Source organism: Cynocephalus volans, chromosome 2 (assembly GCF_027409185.1).
Source record: "Cynocephalus volans isolate mCynVol1 chromosome 2, mCynVol1.pri, whole genome shotgun sequence".
NCBI lineage: Eukaryota > Metazoa > Chordata > Mammalia > Dermoptera > Cynocephalidae > Cynocephalus > Cynocephalus volans.
This window is the reverse complement of record NC_084461.1, coordinates 67,986,384-68,009,166: the sequence shown is the minus strand read 5'-3', so window position 1 is coordinate 68,009,166 and position 22,783 is coordinate 67,986,384. Positions and strand designations below refer to the sequence as shown.

The window sequence follows — 22,783 nt, the reverse complement described above, 5'->3', positions numbered from 1 at the left end:
CAAAAACCTAAAACATATGGCACTGGCTTTGGGACCTGAAGGAGGCTAAAAAAGGCAGAGAGGGAACTGTTAACGGAAGTTGAATAAGCAGTGTGGAAATTCTTATTAGAAATTTGAGCACAGATAATCTGCTTTATATAGTGGTAAAGTTTTCGGCAACACTGTCACCTGTAGCAGCTGGTGGAAGACAGAGACAACACCTAATAAATTTATGGATTTGGCTAAGGAAGTTTCCAGGGAGAATGCTAAAAGTGCCAACTGGCTTCTTTTAACTGCGTATGATAAAGAATGAGAAGAGAGAGCTAACTTAATAATTAACTGTTCAGATTTTAAGCAGCATATAGAGGAAATACTTCTAACTTAGGACTTCCTGAGTTAGAAAATAAAATTGTTTCTCACTCCTACCTTCTCCAACTGGCAAAAGATTCTCAAAGTAAGGGACAGACTCAAGCTAAAGGTTAAATGTAGGATGCTGCCAGTAAAACATAACTTCAGTGTCAATATCAAACCAAGGGTGCAACTACAAGACCCTTCATTAAAACCTCATAAAGGGTTACCAAAGAGGGAAGGATTGGGGGTGAGGGGGCCAGGGAAAGGTTGGTAGACTGGTACAAAGTTACAAAGGTACAAGTTAGATAGGAAGAATAAGTTCTAGTACTCTAGAGTGACAATAGCTAATAATATTGTATTACATATTTTAAGAGAGCTAGAAAAGAGGATCTTGAATGTTATAACCACAAAGAAATGCTAAATGTTTAGGTGATATATATGCTAACTATTCTGATTAGATCATTATATAATATATGCATGTATTAAAACAAGCTGCACCCCATAAATATGTACAATACAAAATCTACCACAAATTCATTCATTGTTTGACCCAAAAAAAAAAAAAAAAAAAAAACCCAAAAATAACTCATAAAGATGACTCCTCATGTTCCCATACAGCTAGATGAAAGGAATTCTAGAATCTTAAGTGTATTGTCCATAGCACCATAACTTGCAGACAAAAGTAGAGAAAGGGCTACCTCAAAGAGATTTGAAGGTGTGGCTTTTGATTAAAGGGGTGGTTTATAACTTGATATATAAAAATCCCACAACATTCTTAATAGAATTGTATCCACTAGGACCCAAGGGGACAAAGACAGTCCAAAATGAAAAGAGGTCTGTGGGCTCTCAGATTCCCACAGGCAGAAAGCAGTCTAGGAGAGCTACTCAGCTGCAAATATAAGCCATTTTTCAATAAGCACACAAAGATATGCTCAACAGCATTAGCCTTTAGGGGATACAAATCTAAACCACAATGAGCCATCAATTCACAAACACTGGGATGACTACAATTTTTTAAAATGTGCAATACCAAGAGTTGGCAAAGAGGTAGAGAATTAGGAATCCTTAGTCACACTGCAAGTAGGAATGTAAAAAGGTGCAGACTCTTTGGAAAGTTTGAGTGTTCCTTAAAAAGTTAAACAAGAATTACTATACGACTCAGCAATTCTACTCCTACACATATAAGCAAGAGAACTAAAAACATATGTAAAAACAAAAACCTTATACATGAATTTTCAGAGCATCAGTATTCATTCTAGCAAAAAAATGGAAACAACTCAAATATTTATCAGTTGATATATGGATAAACAAAATGCAGTATAGGCATATGATGAAATGATTCAGTCATAAAATAGGAATAAAGTACTGGTACATGCTACAACATAGCTGAACCTCAAAAACACACTAAGTGAAAGAAGTCAGTCACAAAAGGCCACATATGAAGGAAAAGCTACCCTTTATTTTTATTCTGGGGTCAGGAAAAGCCTTTATAAGGAAATAAATGTATTTGCTTATGAGAAGGACATGAACTTTGGAGGCCATGGGCAGAATGATAAGGATTGAATTGTGTCCCCAAGTTTTATATATTAGAAAGTTAATCCCACTAACAATGTTAAGAGAGTGGGAAATCCTATTATGGTAGTTGAAAGGTGGGACCTTAAAGAGTTGATTAGATTGCGAGGACTGCGTCCTTGAGAATGGATTAATCCATTGATGAATGGTCATGGGCATGGTTCTGACGGCTTTAAAAAAAGCAAGTGAGAAGCTCTCTGTCTCTCTTTGCTCAAGCCATCCACCATCTCACAATGTGAATCCCTGGGTCACTGAAGTCGCTACCAAAGAAGGCCCCCACCAGATATGTTCTCTAGATTTTGGACTTCCCAGCCTCCAAAACTGTAAGCAATAAATATTATTTCTTTACAAATTACCCAGGTCCAGGTATTTTTTTTATAAGCGACAGAGATGGACTAATACAGAAAATGTGTAAAAGGTTAGTACCGTGAGGAACTCTACAGCCAGTGTAGATGGAATGTAAGAACACTGTGACAGGTAAACTTTGAGAAATAGGCCAGTTTATGCAGGACCTTCAGGTTATTGAGGTGATTTGAGGGCTCCAATAAATAGCAACCCATTCTCCACATAGATTCTGAGAAATAAAATAGCCAACTTAGCAGATGGGTATCAAAGTGTTACTTGTTTTATGTATGAAACTAAGTCAGAAATCAAAGCTAGGCAAGCCTGCTAACCTCCAACTGCCACCATCACCCCCTAGTCCAAATTTTGGAACGGCCACTTCCAAGCAAAATTCTAGAAAGTACAAATACCCAGATGGCTACTTCCCACTGTCCGGATGCAAGAGGAAAAAGGAATGTACTCTTTTGTCCACTGCATATGATAGATCGGATCCACCCAGTCAAGAACTATAAACCAAAAAAATCTCTTCAACTCTGTGAGAAGGATAAACAGTGAGGTAAGAAGCCAAAGCATTTAGGAAAACATACCTCCTCTTGGAAATCAGAGTAGCAGAACCAAATGAGTTTTCATCTAACAGTTGCATTAAGGATTTTAAATGGAAAAGTATTAAAGGGTTTTGAGCAAAAATGGCCTGATTTATGTTAAAAAATACCACTTTGGGTGCTGAGTGGAAGATGAACTGGACAGGCAAGTGCAGAAGCAGGGAAAATAATCTGTCAAATCAGGGCTGATTCATATCTACTTGATGCTTCTGGCTTCAAATTAACAGAAACTCAGATTCAAGGTAATAAATTTATCATCTCATATAACTAGAAGCTGAAGTTGGTAGGCTCCAGATGTGATGCCAGCAGCTCAATGATGTTATCAGGATCTTTAAGTCTTTTGTCTTTACTATCTTTGGTGTTGTCTTTACCTTAAGGTTAATTTCATCTCATGATTTGCTACCAATAACCATTGGGACTACCTATTTTCATATTCACATATTTCAGTTTTAGGATATAAAACTCCTTAAATAATTATGGATATAAGTACTTCCTTTGAGTCTGACTGAGACTGAGCCTGGTTAGATCACTTGCCTACCACGGGAACAATATGAATCAACAGGAAAACTCCAAGTGCTGATTGACTTACTCTAATCTTCCCCTGGAGCTGGAAATGGAATCAACTTCCATATCGTTGTATGAACCAGAAATGGAGATGCCTTAATAAAACAGAAGTTCTTTTAGGAAAGAAGAACAGGAGAATGGGGATGGGGTAAGCAGCCAACAGAAATTTGCTGTCTCTCTTTCCTAAGCTAGATCGTATTTAGGGTTGTTTTGATCAGTGAGGCAAAGTACAGAATACCAAAAGACCAATACAAATCAAAGAGTTTTATACTTCTTTTTTTCTCTATCAAATACAATTCTAAGCAATATTCAGGTACTATCCACATTCTAGCCCTCTGCCAAAGGTAGCATTCTTCAACCATGTGAATAGTACAAAGACCTAATGTTTGTGTAAACTGGCAATGGGGCATGGACAGATACACAGAAGTTTTTCTTTCAGCCTATGGCCAAAACGATGCAAGGACAACAGGGCAACTGGATTAGTAGAAAGATGGATGATCTGATCTTTACTACTTTCCCAGGATAAGGATGGAGGAGTCGTGGGTCCATGACATCATCCAACCCAATTTTCCACTGCTATATTTGAGATGCAATGGGTCAAGCTTCTGTCTGTTACTTAAAAAAAAAAAAAAAAAAAAAAAAGCAAGCATGATTTCTCAATAAAGTGTTTAGCAAAAGATACGCAGGCATTCTACCTTCTCCTCCATCAGTGCAGTTATGAAGGAGCAAAAGAGCTTACAATCCCTTGCTTAATGGTGATAGTCACAGTCTGTTCATTTCATTTATTTTTCATAAATAGAAAAAAAAAATCAGTAAATGGCAAGTCCAAGAGTCTCAGACACCATGTACAGTATATTCCTAACGTTTCCTATAAAAAAAGAAGAGAAGCTACAGCAGTAAGGGCAAGAAATCATGGTGGCTTCTAGGATAATAACAAGAAAGATGGAGAGATGTGGAATAATTTAAAATGTATTTTGGAAAAGAATCATAATGATTGGACGATAGATCAGATATAAGAAATAAAGAAAAGAGGGAATGGATGACTCCCAGATTTCTGGCCAAAGCATCTAGGTAGTCTGTGATGCCATTTCCTGAGACAGGAAAGATTATAGGAAGTGCAGATTAGTAAACATAATCAAAAATTTCATTTTAGATTATTTAAATTTGAGATGCATGTGAGATCTCTAAGTGTAGACATGCAGACACCAATAAACAGTCAGACAAACTAATACTCAGAAGAGAGGGAAGCCCACTCTGGAGACACATATACTGGAGCTGCCCAGCCCCTCTCCCTTTTCTCCCATCCCTGGCCCTCAGGTAGAAGCTCTTGAAGCTCAGGGCATGCTTTGCTTGGCAGACTGCCTGGTCACAGTAGTCTCATATAACAAGGAGAACCAGAGGAGGAAGTCTGATGTCAGGATGTATGTCACCCCATCAACAGGAGCCGCAGCTTGTGACCAGAACTAGACTTTGCCTCACCAACTCCTGTTCAGCAGAGCAAAACCAACTTTCACCACTCCCGGGCTGTGATATCAAAAGGGCTTTGAATATACTACTACAAATAATAAAAATTTTAAAGTTTTACTTCCAAATGTTCAATTGTTGTTAGATAGAAATACAATTGATTTTCTGTTTTGTATCCTGAAATTTCACCTATTGATTACAATTGTTTATCTGTAGAATTTTTTGTTGTTGTTTTTTCTATCTGTAGAATTTTTTGACTTTCTATATACACAACCATATTGTCTATGAATCATAGTTTTATTTCTTCCTTTCCTTTTTTTCCATTTAAAAAAATTGAGATATAATTCACACACTATAAAATTTCATCACTCCAAAAAGAAATATTGCTCCCATTAGCATTCACTCCTTCTAGCTTCTGGCAATCACCAATCAACTTTTTCCTGAAGCATTGCTTTTGCTAAAATTCATTTATTAAATAATCACTATGCAGTTATTATACAGGCACTGTTTTAGGCAATAGGGATTCAATATTAAACAAGACAAAGTTCCTCCTTATGAGGAGCAAAGAAAAGCAATTTAAAACAGTGTTTTTTACAGTAAAAGAAGCCCAGATACATAATGGAGTAAGATGCAAAAAAATGTGTACATTTTTCAATAAAACTTGGGATTTCAAGGAAGTTTCCTTGTTGGAACAGGTCACTTCAAGCTATGCCTCAGCTTGCTGGTGGTATGCTTTCATTGTCCTCTCCTGCTTCAGCTAACATGGGTATCTCATTGCAAAAGGCTGAGAAACACTGCTACAGTGTTCACCTTTATAATGAAGAGAGATATACACATATATGATTACAGATTGAATCAGTAAATCAAAGGCTTGCTTTCTAGCTTAGGCCCAAATCAATTAATTATAAATTAGAGTACAATGGCTTCATCCATCCATTCAACAAATAATTATTGAGGTTTTCCTTAATATACTATGAAAGACACAAAAACATGTAAGACACATGACCCTGATCTTAGAAATTTTACTCAAATCACCAGAATACATAAAACAGCGTAATAATATATGAGGGTCTCAAACAAGGCATAAAAAACAAATCACTTCTAGAAATAAGAAAATTCTCCCATTATGGAATTTGTTCATTTTGTAAACAATATGAAAACCTATATAAAAATGTTTCTGTCAGCCTACAATTCATACTTGGGTCATCCAAATCTCTGGTACCTGCAAATATGCCTAGATATTAAAAGAGGAGTTGAATTACTCTATTATCCAAAGTAAATACAAGTAATTATACTGACTTACTTTTCAGAGCCTCATTCACTTGTGCCTTGTGGTTAGCTGCATGATACCAGATGATCTCAGCGCCATCTTCTGTTGTTATCTGGTTATTTCTCAGAAAATATTCCAGTATATTTTCACTCCAATATCCTAAAATAACAGTATTTACATGAAAAAGAATATTGTTTATGGGGTAAACTTTTTTTTAATTGTGTATATTTAAGGTATACAACATAATGCTAAGAGACACATATACTTGTAAATAGTAAAATGTTTACTCTGGTGATGCAAATTAACATATCCATCATCTCACAGCTACCCATTTTTTTCTTGTTTTTGTAGCAAGAGCAGCTATAATCTACTTATTTAGCATAAATCTCATATACAGTACAATTTTATTATCTATAGCCTTCATGGTATAAATTAGATCTCTAGACTTGTTCATCTTACATATCTGTTACTTTGTATCCTCTGACCTACACCTCCTCATTTCCTCTCCCCACCCCAAACCCTGGTAATCACTTTTTTGTTCTCTATCTCTGTATATCTGATTTTTTTTTATTCCACATATGATTTAAGTAAGATCATGCAATATTTTTCTTTCTGTGTCTGGCTTACCTCACTTAGCATAATGTCCTCCAGGCCCATCCATGTTGTGGCAAATGGCAAGATCTCATTCTTCTTTAGGGCTGAATAACATTCCATTGTATATATGTACCACAGTTTCTTTACCCATTTGTCCATCAATGGACACTTAGGTTGTTTCCATATCTCAGCTATTGTGAATAATGCTGCAATGAAGATGGGACTGCAGATATCTTCATGAAGTGGTGATTTCATTTCCTTTGAGTATGTACCCAGAAGAGGGATTGCTGGGTTATGAAATACAATTTTTTTTTAATAGAAAAGGGCAGAGGATACACTGAGGGATAATATCAAAGAAATTAGACTGGGAAAAATAGAAGATTTTAAAAATAGAAGTATTATGATGTGGCAGGCATATAATATATATAAACATATATATTATGTAACATAATAATTAGTAGACATATAGGACAATCTGAACATCAGAAGCATAAGAAAGTATGTAGGAAGAAAATAAAACTGGTAAGAAACAGATATTTAAAAGCAGGAAATTTCACATGATGTTCTCTATAATCCTGACCCCATAAATTTAAGTAAAATTATGTAAAGCCAAAGTTATATTTAAAATTCTAAGTTTTGCAAAACTTAATTGTTTTCTCCACATGAAGTTCCATCTTATATTTATATAAGCAATTTAGAATTTAAAGTACACATTTTATTGCATATTCACCTTCAGATTATGATTCTCAGCACATTTATACAAGTAACTAAGTAAACTCTTGAGTTAACATTCATAGATTTATCCAGCATGTAAAAATACATATAATTCTCATACCTATCAACAACTTTTTGGCATACCAAATTTTCTCTTAATTAAGCATTAAAATATATGAGTTGGGTTAGATGGTTAGCTCAGTTGGTTAGAGCACAGTGTTATAATACCAAGGTCAAGGATTTGGATCCCCATACTGACCGGCCACACACACACACACACACACACACACACACACACACACACACACACACACACACGCACGCACGCACGCACGCACACACGCATGCACGCACGCACGCACGCACAAGCACACGCACACACACGCACACACATGTAAGTTAACCAAGACTAACATAAGTGGTAGCAAAAATCCAGGTCTACTCCATACTATGCCATATCCTAATATAACAATGAGAAAAAGCTGAAAATAATTTGTAAAGTTAGCCACAATCTAACCTCCTTAATTCTTGTGCATTCATTGAAGCATTTATTAAAGTGCTAACCAAGTGGTTGCAAATTCCCTACGCATCAGATTCTGTCCTTTGTTAATTATTTGTTAATAATTAACTCTGCCTAACGTCAGTTAAAAATCTAAAAAAATGGCTATCAGAAACTGCTAATTAAACATTGAGAAAAAGTAAAAGTTGATCAGAGAATGGAGACGTATACAAAGATAACTTCTAACTAACATGCATGGTACTTAGCAACTGAGGTGGGAGGTGCTCAGTTTCCCCTGGGTTGGGTTTCAGGCCACTCCCCTAGATCTCAAACCACTCTCCTAGGACTCAGGCCCCTCCTCTTTGTCCGGAGCTGCTGTTGCTTGTAGCACCTATTTTTGGTACTAACACGTGGAGATGGAGATGTCAGGAGGCAGACTTATGCAATCTTGGTGGTCATGCATACTCAGCAAAATGGAGGTTATCCGTTGAATGACCTCCCACTGGAGGCACTAGAGAGCACCTAGAATATTCTAAGTATATTTGGTACATGTGATGGAATTTGACCAATGAGCATGTTCTAAAGGAGACCAACTGAGCATGGGCAAACCTATTACACAACCTGTTACATAACTGGGAACCATCTCCTTAGTTGAATATTCATTAGATAGTATGAATATGCATAGATATACAAATTACAAGAGTAGAATCCAGGAAGAAGGCTGTTGCTCATTCTCTCCAGAACCAGCCCACGCTTCGCCTGTGAGGTGTGTATATTCAACTTTTTTGTGCCAGCCCGCCCTCTGTAAACTGTGTATTTCTTACTTTTGTATTAAACTTGGTGCAAACACTGCTCAGTCTCTGGAGCTAGGCCATACTTTCCCTGTGAACTCTGTATTTCTTGTTCTTTACATTAAAACTGCTTTCACTCTCTACTGTCACTCTGCTCTTGAATTCTTTCCTGTGGCAGTCGAGAACATGGTAGAGGATGGGATAGGTTGAGTTCAGCTATCTGACCTCCCCAGACCCTCTCCTCCAGTATCACAAGCACTCTGTATATTGGGCTAGAGCATAAAGAAGAGTTAGCTGGAGCATCCACTATCCCCAAGGAGTCTCCTGCCCAAAACACATGACGCTCTTTAGCATATGCAATAGAGTTACAGATCTTTCTGGCTTAGATGGCGATGCATGGTCATCATTTTAAAAATATTTAAGTTAGCCATTTTTGAAGACACGTTAATTATTGGCTATAATAAACGTCCAACAATAGGAAAATAATTAAATGATACTCACGATAGAATATGTGACTGATATGGCTGTTAAAAAATAATTTTTGACATATACCAAATGACTTAGAGAAATGGTAATCATGCATGTTACCAGAAAAAAGCTAAACATTAGTTAATGGTGTATAATGGATATATCCGTGACACCTTTCGACTAAACACACTGCAGTCAGAATTTTTATAAGGGTAACTTACAAATTATTATTATTTATTTTTTTTTTTTTAAAAGATGACCGGTAAGGGGATCTTAACCCTTGACTTAGTGTTGTCAGCACCACGCTCACCCAGTGAGCAAACCAGCCATCCCTATATGGGATCCAAACCTGTGGCCTTGGTGTTATTAGCACCGCACTCTCCCGAGTGAGCCACAGGTCGGCCCCATAACTTACAAATTAATAATAAAATACCATGACTCTTGAATTTTAAAACATTTGAAGTAAAAAGTTCTCCTTGCCCTTTTACTGGGTGAAATTGCTACCTTATACTTAGCCACAATTGTACATATCTCTAGAATTTAAGAAGGCTCCAATTACCCATGATCTAGGGTATTAGCACTACTATGTTAAATCGGCTGTAACTCAGAAAGTAGGGCTGAAAGAGAGGCAAAATTAGTTGTAATCTTTTTAAAGATTTAAGACTTTTTTGGAGCAGTTTTGGTTTACAGAAAAAAATGAGCAAAAAGGACAGAGTTCCCGCATCTTCCCCACCCTCCCCACCAATTTCTCCCGTTTTTAACATCTTCCATTACTGTGGTATGCCTGTTACAAGTGATGAGCCAATACTGGTACATTATTATTAACTAAGTCCATAGTTTATATTAGAATTCACTCTGCATTATACATGCTAAGGGTTTTGACAAATGTACGCTGACGTGTATTTGCCATTACAACGTCATACAGAATAGCAGGTTTTGCTGCTGTAAACCTCTGAGCTCTACCTAGTCATCCCAACCTCCCTTCCTGTGCTATCTGTGGCTGTTTTTGCACCATCATGGCAGAGTTGAGCAGCTGAAACAGAAATTTATTACTTGCAAAGCCCAAAATTTAATATCTGGTTCCTGACAGAGAAAGTTTCCTGACCACCAAGATATGGAAACAACCTAAGTGCCATCTACAGATGAATGGATTTTTTAAAATGTGGTATGTGTACACAATGAAATACAATTCAGTCTTTAAAAAGAAGGAAATTGTGTCATTTGCAACAACATGGACAAACTTGGAGGACATTATGCTGAGTGAAATAAGCCAGGCACAAAAGACAAATACCACATAATCTCACTTATATGTGGAATCTAGAAAAGTTGAGCACATAAAAGAGGAGAATGGTTTTACCAGAGGCTGGGGGTGGGGTGGGGAGATGAATGGAGAAAGCCGAGATGTTAGTCAAAGGATACAAAGTATCAGTGATTACTGCACTGCATGGTAACTACAGTTAATAATAATGTATTATGTATTTAAAATTGCTGAAAGAGTAGATTTAAAATGTTCTCTTTGAAAGAAAGTGAGTCGAGAAGACAGGTACCGATCAAACTTTATTAAAGGAAAGAACCTGCTAGGCTGCACCCAAAGTGGGGGGCAGCCCAGGGCTGCCCTCAAAATGGAGGACAGCACCAGGTGTGGGGGTGGTAGAGCTTCTATAGGGCACCAAGGGTTGGCTGATACCATCAAGGACGGCCATTATGCTAATGTAGAAACCATGTGGCCAGGGTGGAGAACTACACGCTTGCAGAAACAAAAGGGTTTCTGTTTAAGTCAGGAGGCTTCTCCTAAAGGGAAGTGGGGAGGGGTTTGGTGCTGGAGTAGAAGACAAGGGGGGTGGCTATTTCGTGCTTATATGTGCACAATGGCACCGGTCACGTTCAAAATCCATCACTCACCACAAAGAATTAAGTGGTGATGGATATATTAGACCGATTTAATTATTCCACAATGTATACCTGTATCATAATATCACATTGTCCCTCATAAATATATACAATTATTGTTTGTCAGTTGAAAATTTAATTTAAAAAGAAAGTTTCCTGACCCCTGGACTAGGCAATTATTAAGGATCCTTCCAGTTTCTAAAAGTAAATACCGGAAGTGATTTACCATTAAAAATAATCTACTATATACCCACACAAACGCTTGCATACATTGTTCACAGTGGCATTACTCATAACAGCTCCAAGATGAAAACAACCCAAATGTCCATCCATTAAAGAATGAATAAACAAAATGTGTTATACGCATACAACGGAATATTATTTGGCCATAAAAGGAATGAAGAACTGATACATGTTACAATATGGATGAATTTTGAAAACACTATGCTAAGTGATACAAGCCAGAAACAAGGTCATATATTGTACGATTCCATTTACATGAAATGTCCAGAATAGGCAAATCCATAGAGACAGAACATAGATTAGTGATTGGTGGTCTGTGTTGGGGTGGGGGAGGGGTTCTTTTTATGGTGATGACAATGTCCTAAAACTGATTATGGTGATGGTTGAACAAGTCTGTGAATATACTAAAAGCTATTGAATTACATTCTTTAAATGAGGGAATTGTATAGTATGCAAATTATATATTAATAAAGATTTTTTTAAAAGTTAAAAAAAAAAAAAACACCATGTACTTTTTTACCCAGGAATTCCATTTCTATAAATTTACCCCATAGACAGATAGGCTTACATGTGCAAAATAACACAATTCATACAAGGATATTTACTGCAGTACTGTTTGTAACAGCAAAAGAGTGAAAACCCAAATGTCCACCCACAATGGATTCAGTAAATTACGGTATATACATATAATGGAACATTTTACAGCTATTAAATAGAACAAGGCAACTCTATATGTACTGATCTGAAAGACATGTTGTTAAATTAAAAAACAGCAAGGTGGAGAACAGTATATATAGATGCTGTAGTAGGAAGAATAATGGCCCCCCAAAGATGTCCACTTCCTAACTCCTGTAACTGTTAGTATGTGTCAGGATCTGGTACGTTTTTCACCTGAGCTCACATTTAACTCCAAGATTTTGTAAACTCTGCATCAATTCAGAAGAGAACCTGTATTTATACAGTCTGATAATGATAATGGTGAAAGTCTTTTGAGTGTGAACTTCATCCCAGATTTGGATTTTTAGAAAAACTAGGCATTAACACGATTTATGCTGAGATGTAAAGAGGCTGAGGTTTAAAAAAGAAAAATCCTAGTCTGAATAAAATGTTCTATGGAGGTTTAGCACATACTTTAAAAAATGTTCACGTCCTTTAATCTAGTAATTCCTATTACAAGAATACTGTCCAGTGAGGGAAGGAGGGAAGGAGGGAAGAGGGAAGGAAGGGAAGGAAGGAGGGAAGGAAGGAGGGAAGGAGACAGGGAGGAAAAACGGGAGGGAGGGAAGGAGGGAAAGAGGGAAGGAAGGAAGGAAGGAAAATAATGAGAATCAAGGAAGAGCAATACAAAGGTGTTCATTGCAGCATGAGTTCTAATAAAAAAAAAATGATAAATGTCCAACATTGGGAGACTGGTGAAGCAAATTACAGTATAAGAAATTCATTCATTCAAAATTATGTTTATAAGAAGCTCTTGTGATGTAGGGATATTAAAAAGCAGGATAAAAATTTATATTTACTACGATCTTAACTATATTTTCTTAAAATTCAGGATTGTCAGAAAACATGAGAAAGTTACTAGTGGTGCCTCTGAGTATTGATATTATGGGGATTTCTTTCCCCTACTTCAATACTTTATAAATGTTCTATAATGAGCACTTCTTATGTTGATAATCAGGAAAAAATCTAAACTGAAAAATTAATGTGTCACAGAGGCTGTCTACTGCGACTCCTTACGTTTATGTAAAGGATACTGTAACGTTCTGAGTAGAACTGAACCTCTGCGGTTTAAAACCCCTCTGATTCCAGGGTCAAACAACAGAGACACGCTCATTACTGGCCTTCACAGGTCGTGCCCCGAGAAGCTGGGACAACTGCATTCCCAACCCTCGCCTGATTCCCAATGAGGAACCGAACTGACCAGGCTACTCCCCATTTGGTCCGTGGAAATTATGGATTAGGAAAGTATCACATTCCTTTCACCCCAACCAAGACCTGAAAAGGCCTGTCATTCTCGGCCGCTCCCAACGCTTTTCCCCTCACACCCACCCCGGGAACCAAGGTTTTCGCCCAGTCGACAGTGGCCGCGCGCCGGGAGTGCGGACCGGGGTCCACCCCAGCCGCCGCGTGCCGCTCGGCTCCCAGTCCCTCCGCGGGCTTCCTCCTTTTGCGCGGACCCGAAAAAGGAGGAAGCCCGCGCCGCAAGTCGCGGGCACCGGCGCTTACCGAGGTCCCCGGCGGGTGCTGTCATGGCGACGAACGCCCGCCGTCCGCGCAGGCGCCCAGCGGTTGGCTCCCCCGCTGACCGGTCGCGGGTAGCGTGGAAACCCGACTCCACAAAAAACAGGTTGCGGGCAGGCGACAGCTTGTGCAGCCGCCGGCACGGACACCCGCCAAGAGGCGCCGGAAGGAGCGGTGCGCACGCGCAGAGGCTGCGGCTCGAGTTCCGCCGATGCGCGGTCCGCAAGGCCCAGGTCGCGACCGGCTCCTTTGAAAGTACACGGAAAACAGAGTGCGGAAGTTCCGGCCGCACAACGCCACGGTAGGGAAGACGGTGGCGGAGGACGAAGCTCCGAGAGCAGTTGCTGGTGTGGGATACCACTTTCTAAAGTTGGGTGTATTTTCTATTTTTTTTTTTTCTGCCCCCCCTGTATTTTCTTTTTATTTTTTAGTAACCTCCTAAAAAGACATGGAATCATTACTTCATAAAAATGAGCTTTTCCTCTGGATACTGACTGAGCTGATAATTTGAAATTTTCTCTCCCCCTCTTCTGCCAGTGTTAACTCAGAAAACACTCCCAGCAAGTCGATTCTCCCACCTGTTGCCTGAACTCCTAACTTGCCGAAGCCAAACCGGTGCAGGAAAAAGAACAGCTTTGGCGTCAGACTGATGAGTGGCAATATGGCGCTGCCATTTTTGGCTTCTGCGACTAATACAGCTCAATCTGCCAGTTATAAAATTAGGATAACAATACATCACCTGACACATAACACAAATGATAGCCATTCTCGCTCAACCTCTCAGATCTTAATATTTTAAAGTCTTTTTTTGACGAGTTGTAATTATTTTAATCTATCCTCAATCAGGCCTCCATATTCTCTGGATGTTCTCCAGCTCAATCAGAAAGATTTCTTGAGTTTCAGAAAATACTAAATGTTAATGCCTTCGGTGCTGAAGTCATTAAATTTTTTATTTAAAAATTTAAACTTTAAACTTAATTTTAAATTGAAAATAGCTTTGAGATATACAATTGATAGGGTTTGCATTTGATTACAATTCTCTAATAATGTTGCACATTTAAAGTGTATAATTCAGTGTATTCATAGAGTTGTACAACCATCACCACAGTCAACTTTAGAACATTGTTATCACCCCAGAGCAAACACTTTCCATTTCTCCCCCAATCCTAGGCAACCACTAATCTACTTCCTCTATGAATTTGCCTATTCTGGACATTTCATGTAAATGGAATCATACAATATATGACCTTTTGTGTCTGGCTCCTCTCACTTAGCATGATGTCTTCAGATTTATTTATGTTTTAGCACATATCAGCACTTTCTTCCTTTTTATAGTGGAATAAATTCGTTTGCACATACCACATTTTATTTATCAGCTGATGGATATTCAGTTTGTTTCTACTTTTGACTACTATGAATAGTGCTACTATGAACATTCATGTACAATTTTTGTGTGGATGTATATGGACATATTTCTCGTGTATATATTTACCAAGGAATTGTTTGTTCATGGGTTACTATGTTTAACTTTGTGAGGAACTGCCAAACGGTTTTGCAAAGCAGCTTTACCATTTTACATTCCCACCAGGTATTTATGAGGATTCCAATTTCTCCACGTCCTCACCACTACTTATGTTGTTTTTATTAGAGCCATCCTAGTGGCTACGAAGTAGTACCTCTTTGTCTTGATTTGCATTTCCCCACTGATTAATAATGCTGAGCATATTTGCAGGTGCTTATTGGTCATTTATATATTTTTTTTTGAGAAATGTCTATTCAAATCCTTTGCTTATTTTTTAATTGGATTATTTGTTTTTATTGTTGAATTGTGCAAGTTCTTTATATATTGGAGTACAACTCCTTTAACAGATACGTGATTCGCAAATATTTTCTCCCATTTTTCAGGTTGTCTTTTCAATTTCTTGGTGGTATCAGTTGCACTATAAAAGATTTTATTTATGACATATATTGGTCATGATATTAGTTCCATATTTTCATAAGTTTTACAATAACTGATTCAATTAAAATTACTCTCCACTCTCCATTTTTTACAGCTGCATATGAAAGTACGTGGCATAAAATGATGTCTGAGATTGTCTTCAAATACTCCAGCAAAGGAAATAAAGGGATAGATGAAGCAAAAGAGGCAAATCTTGGTAACTGTTGAATCTGAGGATTGTTGCAGGATGGGTATATGGAGTTTCAGCATTCTATTTTCTTTAGGTTTGAGTGTTTGGAAATTTTATAGTAAATATGTGTCTAATTACTTTTTCTGGAACAAAGAAAGGGTTTCATAGTTTAAGGATATATGATGCATTGGGTAAAGCGTAGCAGATATACAAAGCCTTATGAGGATTAGAATGTGAAAGATGGACATCCACCTGAGAGTTTGGGGCTGCTTTTATTGGCTTTTCTAAATAGAAATAAATAGTGTAATATTAGTTCTGGCTGAGCCACACTCGGTAGAGTTGGTAAGATTACATGTATTAGAGGAGTGGAATATGAAGAGGTCATCTGTGCAAGTGTGACTTTTTGATTCAGTGTACATTACTCACTCTTGAGTAACAGTGTAGCTGACCTTAGAACTTATTTTCCCTTCAGCACTTAAAAAATATATTGGGCCGGCCCCGTGGCTCACTCGGGAGAGTGTGGCGCTGGGAGCGCCAAGGCTGCGGGTTCGGATCCTATATAGGGATGGCCTGAGCACGGTGCGGGCAACACCATGCCGAGGGTTGCGATCCCCTTACTGGTCATGAAAAAAAAAAAAATTGAAAAAATATATTCATATATTTTAATCATCTTCTGCCATCTATCTTGTGACTGACAAGTTTTCTGCCAACCAACTACTAATTTTCCTAATTATAAAGCAATGTATTTACTTTCTGATTGCCTCTAATTACTTTTAAAATATGCCTATGTTGATGCTTAGCTTCCATTTATTTTGATCCTTGTCTCAGGTTTATTTTGCAGTTACGTGGACATTTTCCTATCAAAAGATGCTTAAGTCATCTGCCAAATTTGTAGTCTTTGCAATATATTCTCTCCTGCACATAATTTAATGCTAAACCCAGGGATCTTACTAACTATAAGTTTCCTAAATTGTGATTAAAAACAAAAGCAAAACTAATGTAATTCAATGAGTTTTTAATGGCTTTCAGGGTAGAAGTTAGTCAAAGGGTTTTGAGAATTTAAATATTTCACACCTTGGTTCCCTTTAGCTGTTTTTTCTTAATTTAACATAAATCCTTCAGTTATTGTTGCAACTTATTTAGTTAGCTTTGTTTGCTTACAGTGTTAAGTGAATCATGAAAACAGATCCATGAGATTCAAAATATTATCTAGATTATGAGCAGTGGGTGTAGTGAGAAGGCCATTGGTCAGAAGGAGACTTAGATTCTAGTTTCAGCAATATGAGCTCTAGCTTTATAAATAGCCACTGTGCTCCAGAACTAGGACTTCACTTTATTTCAAAAGGAGGGACATTGGATTCGATGATCTTTACACCGCTTCCTGGCTCTGAAATTATAAGTAGAGACATCAAAAATTGCATAAATAAATTTAATACAAAGCTTATTACATTTTCGGAGAGTCCTAATTGCTAGAAAGTTTTCCCCTAAATTCTAGTTAAGTTAGTTCCTTTCCTGTCTTTGGCCTCCATGGTTTCTGTTGGGAAGTCAGCCATTGTTTGAATCTTTGTTCTCCCATGTGCAAAGTGTTGTTTTCCTCTAGTTGCTTTCAAAATCTTTTCTTTACATTTGGTTTCCTGTGCAACTTTGGGCAAATTACTCTTTCTGAGCTTATTATACAGTCCATAAAATGCAATAGCAAAACAGAGGCTTTGACAGTCTACTTTGATAGCAACATAGCCACCCAGATTTTTTTTTCCTTATTTTTAGTGTTTGCATGGTATATCTTTTCCCATTCTTTTACTTTTTAACCTATATTTACCATTATATTACAAGTGGTTGTTGTAGATAGCATATAATTTAGTCTTTTTATTCAATGTTTTTTAATTGCCATAGGCTATTTACATTTAATGTAATTTTTGATATGGCTGGATTTAAGTCTACCATTTTATCATTAATTTTTGTTTGTCCCTTATATTTTTCACTCTTGTTTACTTTCTGACCTTATTTTGAACTATTTAAATTTTTTCAAAATTCCATTTTAACCGATATATTGGCTTTTTAAATATATCTCTTTGCATAGTTTTTTAAATAGTTGCTCTAGAGGTTATTATATACCAAACTTTTTGCAATCTACTTAGAATTTTTTTTACCACCTCAAGTGAAACGTAGAAATCTTAACACCATAATAGATCCCTTTATTGACCCTTCCCCCTTAGAATGCAGTTCTCATAACTATTACATCTATATATGGTGAAAATCCCATCAGATGATGTTATAAAATTTTTATTTCAACTGTTTTATATTTTAACAAACTTATAAGGTGAAAAAAATAGTATATTTACCCAGATATTTGCCATTTATATTGCTCTTCTGTCTTTGCTATAATTTCCTTTCCCCGTGGACTTCCTTTAGTATTTCTTTTAAAAGCAGGTCTACTGGTGATGAATTCTTTTAGTTTTCCATCTTCTGAAAATATCTCTATTTCAACTTTATTCCTGAATGATATAGAATAAAGGATTCTGTATTGATAGTTTTTGATCTTTAAAAAAACTAAAAAAACCCCCAAAATAACCCTTTATAAATGTTGTTCCACTGTCTCTGGCCTCCATGGTTTCTGTTGAGAAATCTGCCATTATTCAAATCTTTGTTCTCCTATGTGCAAAAAGTGTTTTCTTTTTGTTGCTTTTAAATCTTTTCATTACATTTGGTTTCATCAACTTGATTATGATGTGCCTGGGTGTGGTTTTCATTTTAGGAAGGTGGGGGCTTGCTGTGCCAGTAGATAGGCTTTAAATAGTTTTATGTAAATGTACATAAATTTGTTTTTGACCAGATATTTGGAAGTTTTCAGCTATTATTTCTTCAAAGTATTTTTTTTTTTTTTTGACCGGTAAGGGGATCGCAACCCTCGGGAGGGTGTAGTCTGCACCAAGCTCAGCCAGTGAGCGCACCGGCCATCCCTATATAGGATCCGAACCCGCGGCCTCGGTGCTACCAGCACCGCACCCACCCGAGTGAGCCACGGGGCCGGCCCTCTTCAAAGTTTTTTTCTACCGATCTTTCTTCTCTTCTTTTGGGACTCCTAAGACTTGAACATTAGACTTTTTGATATTGTCCACAGATCCCCAAAGCTCTGTTCATTTTTTCCACTTTTTTCTCTGTTAAGACTGGATAATTTCTGCTGATGTATCTTCAGATTCACTGACTTCTCCCTCCGTCATCTCTATTCTGTTGTTGAGACACAATACACCCCCAGTAATTTTTTGTTGTATTTTCAGTTCTAAAGTTTTCATTTGGTTCTTTTTATAGTTTCTATGCTAAAGACTTTTATCTTTTCCATTCATTTCAATAGTGTTTATCCTTGCTTTGGGGAGAATGATTAAAATAGCTAGTTTTAAGAACTTTTCTGATAATTCTGACATTTGGGTAACCTCAGAACTGACTTTTGTTCATTGTTTTTTCCCTTGAGAGTTGTTTAGGTTTTTTTAGATTTCCCTAGTTCTTCATATGTCAATTAATTTTGGATTGCTTCCTGAATATTTTGAGTATTATGAGACACTCTTTCTTGTTTAAATCTTCATAAGAATGTTTTTGTTTTGTCTTAGCAGACAGTTCACTTAGTTTCAGACCACACACACTGGCCAGCTTTTGGTGGGCTGTGGTTTCAATGTTAATTTAGTTTTCAGTGCCTTTGTGGAGCTATTCTAGTCTGCCCAATTGTGCACCACCCAGTGACCAGTCTGAAATCTGGACAGTGGCCTAAAATGTAGTTCAGTGTTCAGAACCTTTGCTTTGCTGCTCCTGGTCAGTTTCACACATGCATAGGGTGGGGTTGATCCCAGGATTTCATAGAGATTTAACCTTTTCTTCAGTTCCCTCCTATTTGTGCTTCCAGGTCCCCATTCTTGTTTTTTGACTAGCAAGTCAGGGCTTTATCTTTTGTATGCTATTGTCAGTATTCTGCCCAGCAGTGTCTGCCACCACTGCATCAGTGGGGAGAGAGAAGGGTGCTGCCTTTTTACTGTTGCTAGAGTGATGTAAAGCAAGAAAAGTCCACAAGGCTCCACCTCATTACACATGGTTCTACTGGTGGGAAGGAAGGAGTGCTGCCTCTTTTCTGAGGCTTTCCAAGAATAGCACAAGTAAATTCAAAAGTGTTCTGTTCCACAGCCTCCAACCCCCCTTCTGGTCCTGTGACTAGTGAGAGCAAACTGTTCCTTGGACTCTTTCTGTGTCAGCTAGCAGTTCCAGTTTTCCTGTTAAGTGTCTGTGTATGGATTTCTTTTTATTTATTCTGTTTGGGATTTATCTAATAGAATCCCTGGAGTAATGTCTTTTAACAGTTTTGAAAATTGTGTATCACATCTACAAATATTTGCTTAGTCTTATTCCTCTCTCTCCTCCTGCAGCTAATAATTTAGAATTTCTCACTATATCCTCTGTATGAGCGGACTTCAAAAGGTTCCTGGAAAAATGGAATTAAAAGATAAAAATAAAAAATATAAACTTCATTTCTCAACACAACTGTCATCAAGTTCAAGACACTTTTGTAAGCAATGATACCATCCATTTAGTCTTTGCCTAAAGAACTGAGGGTTCTGGGAATTTAACCATGTCAATGCAGTCATGTTTACATTATTATTATTATTTTTTTTTTTTTCAAAAGATGACCGGTAAGGGGATCTTAACCCTTGACTTGGTGTTGTCAGCACCACGCTCAGCCAGTGAGCTAACCAGCCATCCCTATATAGGATTCAAACCCGTGGCCTAGGTGTTATCAGTACCACACTCTCCCAAGTGAGCCACGGGCTGGCCCTATGTTTACATTATTAACTCAAGAAAAATGGGTGTCTTTTAAAGATTTTTTCAGAATAGGAAACAAAAAGAGGGTAGGAGGAGCCAAATCAGGACTGTAAGGTTGATGCCTAGAGGAGCCAAATCAGGACAGTAAGGTTGATGCCTAGAGGAGCCAAATCAGGACTGTAAGGTTGATGCCTAGAGGAGCCAAATCAGGACTGTAAGGTTGATGCCTAATGATTTCCCATTGAAACTCTCACTAGATTGTCCTTGTTTAATGAGGAATGAGCAGGAGCAGTGTTGTGGTAGAGGACTTTCTGGTGAAACTTTCCCAGGGTTTTTATCTGACAGCTTTGAGATTTGATGCCTGCCCTGCTGGATTTCACATTTGCTTAAGACCTGTCACCCCATTCTTTTGGCCTGTTTCTCCCTTTTTGGAAAGGAAATGTGTACCCTATGCTTGTCTTGCCATTGTATCTGGGAAGTAGATAACTTGTTGGATTTCACAGATAATACTTTGGACTTTTGAACTAAAACGAGTTAATACTTTAGGGATGCAATGAATGTATTTATGTGGGAGAAGGACATGAACTTTTGGAGCCGTGGGCAGAATGCTGTGGGTCAGATGTGTCTCCCAAAAGGTCATGTATTGGAAACTTAATCTCCAGTTTAACAGTGTTAAGAGGGGGGAAATCCAATTATAGTATGTAAAAGGTGGAGCCTTTAAAAATGATTAGATTGTGAAGATTGTGCCCTTGTGAATGGATTGATCCATTCATGGAGTAATGGGCATGGTTCTGATGACCTTACAAGGAGAGCAAGTGAGGATGTTAGCTCTCTTGCTTAGCCCATTCTTGCCACATGACACCCTGGTCTCCATAGGCCCCTGTAAAGAGTTCCCACCCAGAAGAAGTCCCTCACTAGATGTGTTCCCTGGACTTTGGACTTCCCTGCCTCTGAAATTATAAGAAATAAATTTTATTTCTTTATAAATTACCCAGTGTCAGGTAATCTGTTATAGGCAACAGAGACAGACTAATACAGTACCATCAAGTGGAAAGGTTGCTTACTGTAATTTATCAGTCAAAATTGTGTAAGTTGAAGCAATCAAGATGTCTGTCTATAGTGTTGGCTATTTTTTCTGCTGTTAATTGTTGGCCCTCTTCAATTAGGGCCTGAACAAGATGAATCTTTTCCTCCCAAATTGATGTGAACGGTCTTCGCTGCTGGCTTCATCTTCAATGTCATCTCAACCCTCAAATGGGTCATCCAGTTAAACTGATTTCTTTGGGGCACTGTCCCCATTAACTTTTCATAAAGCATCAATGATTTCAACATTCTTCCACCCAAGCTTCACCATAAACTTAATGTTTGTTCTAGCTTCAATTTTAGCAAAATTCATATCGTTCTGTTAGGGGCTCTTTTCAAACTGATGTCTTATTCTTCCTAGTGCCCCCAAAACTAGATCCTGTTCTGATATGTTATATAACCAGTTTGTATGAGTTTATTTTGGTGCAAAAAATTTTCAGTCCATTCATAGTTTTTTTATAACACATTCTGGATAACTTCTTTTGGTTATTGTTCAGTTTATAAATTTTCCCCATTGGCTGTGTACTGTTCTGCCATTAAACCTATTTACTGAGTTTTGAAGTTCAGTTTTTACATATTCTTGCAATGTTTGTATTCAGTTCTTTTTCAAATTAGCTCCATCACTTTTTCTGGTTTCCCATTTTTTGCTGATACCTTCACACCTCACTTTATTTCTTTAAACACAAAAAACAAAAACCTAATACCTAAGTCTAATAAGTTGTTTTAATTATTTCTACTAATTCTTGCCTTTGGAATCTAGTTTCCTTGTATGCCTACTTAGGTTTTTTACTGTGTATTAACAGAGATTATATATGAAAAGTAATTTGAGGCCTACGATGGAAATACTTTTGGAGAGGATTTACATTTTATTTTTCCTGGCATCTTAGAGGCATCACCAGTGTGGGAACATCTTAAAGCAAGTTCAGTGTTTAAGATTCTTTGGATGATTTAGGCAGTTCTAAAATTGGCTACTATTTATAGGTTTCTCCTCTTCTGGTTCATCATCATCCTAAAGGTGAAACCCTTTGGAAGTCAGCCTATTGTGGGGAAGGTCTCCTGTTAGATTCACCACTTTAAATGGGGCCTGAACTTTGACTTCTGTCACCCTCACGCCAAAAGGTTGTAACAATAAGGGTCCATGCTCACCTTCTCTTTTTCTTTTTACTTTTGGACTGGGCATTCCTTCT

The 22,783-nt window shown here is 37.5% G+C and overlaps 1 protein-coding gene across 1 annotated transcript in view; it reads right to left on the bottom strand.

Annotated features, from left to right (window-relative positions):
* The window catches only part of FAM151B (family with sequence similarity 151 member B), a 39,179-nt gene extending 25,461 nt beyond the window's left edge, over positions 1-13,718 (bottom strand). Inside the window, exons 1-2 of the mRNA XM_063087105.1 lie at positions 13,567-13,718; positions 6,178-6,303 (exon numbers count right to left, since the gene is read on the bottom strand). Coding sequence (XP_062943175.1) covers positions 6,178-6,303; positions 13,567-13,591 — 151 coding nt within the window. The 5' untranslated portion in view covers positions 13,592-13,718. The remainder of the gene's footprint in view (positions 1-6,177; positions 6,304-13,566) is intronic.
* Positions 13,719-22,783: the final 9,065 nt, after the last annotated feature.